This window comes from Pediculus humanus, genomic scaffold, assembly GCF_000006295.1.
Source record: "Pediculus humanus corporis 1103172108251 genomic scaffold, whole genome shotgun sequence".
Lineage (NCBI taxonomy): Eukaryota > Metazoa > Arthropoda > Insecta > Psocodea > Pediculidae > Pediculus > Pediculus humanus.
The window spans coordinates 162,418-163,412 of record NW_002987820.1 but is presented as its reverse complement, the minus strand read 5'-3'; the positions used below and the strand labels follow the sequence as shown (position 1 = coordinate 163,412).

Here is a 995-nt window from a genome sequence, read left to right as displayed (position 1 = left end):
AATAATATAGTAGACTATAAAACTATAATCCGATAAAAAGACTATAAAAAATTATATTTTTACATGTAAATTGTTTTTACTCTTTTAGTTTTAATTTAATAATCTATTAAAAAACTATTAATAATTTATTTATTTATTTATATTTAAGTTGTTGGACGTGAAAACCCATTAAGAAATTGATATCGTTAAGAAAAAAATGTGCGTGTGAAAAAATGATAAGAAAAAAAAATAATAATAATAATAAAAAATAAGGTAACGAGCATAGAGTAATAATAATAATAATAATTTTTTTAATCGATAAAACAAAAAAAAACTTTAATGATAATAAAAATAATAATTTAACAAAAAAAATTTTAATTTTCCTTTTAAAAATGTCTTTTTTTTCTTATTATTTTTCTTTTTGGTATTCGATTAAAAACCTTAATACGCTTCTGTAAAAAAAAAAATGGCGGATCGTTTTTGTCTGCGAAATTTTTGTTGTTGTTAAATTTCTAATTTAGTAGATTTAGTTAAATCTAACGGATTTTTTCTTTTATTAAAATTTTCGTCATTGTTTTCAATTGAATCTAAAACGTCATTTTTGACGTCATTAACAGCGTCACCTTCTTCGCCGCTGCTTTCATTGTTTTTATCATCGTCGCGATGATGATGATGATAATATTCGTTTTTCGCGATTCTGTGATTCACTTTACTACTTTTTCTTCTGCTTTTTATTTCTATGACTCTCACGGATAAGTCCATGGGTTGATCTTGAACGGGTCCGAGAGAACGTAAAAGAGCGAGAGAATGTTCTTCCGTTTGTATTTTTTTCGACGACGCGACGTCATCGACACGTTCGTTTGTTATTTCGATCGGATTATCTAACAGTAACGGAGGATTTTTAACTTTTATCGAATTCACCGCACTCAGTCTGTTATTATTCGTCGGAGATTTATCCGATGGTGGTGATGATGATGATGATAATGACGAACGTTTTTCGACGGTCGTTTCGGTTT

At 27.4% G+C, this 995-nt stretch overlaps 1 protein-coding gene across 1 annotated transcript in view; it reads right to left on the bottom strand.

Annotated features, from left to right (window-relative positions):
* Window positions 1-483: 483 nt before the first annotated feature.
* Window positions 484-995, bottom strand: part of Phum_PHUM468660 (knirps related protein, putative) — a gene marked incomplete at both ends in the record, with an annotated part of 1,617 nt that continues 1,105 nt past the window's right edge. The window contains one exon of the mRNA XM_002430215.1: window positions 484-995. This exon is cut by the window's right edge and continues 760 nt beyond it. Coding sequence (XP_002430260.1) covers window positions 484-995 — 512 coding nt within the window.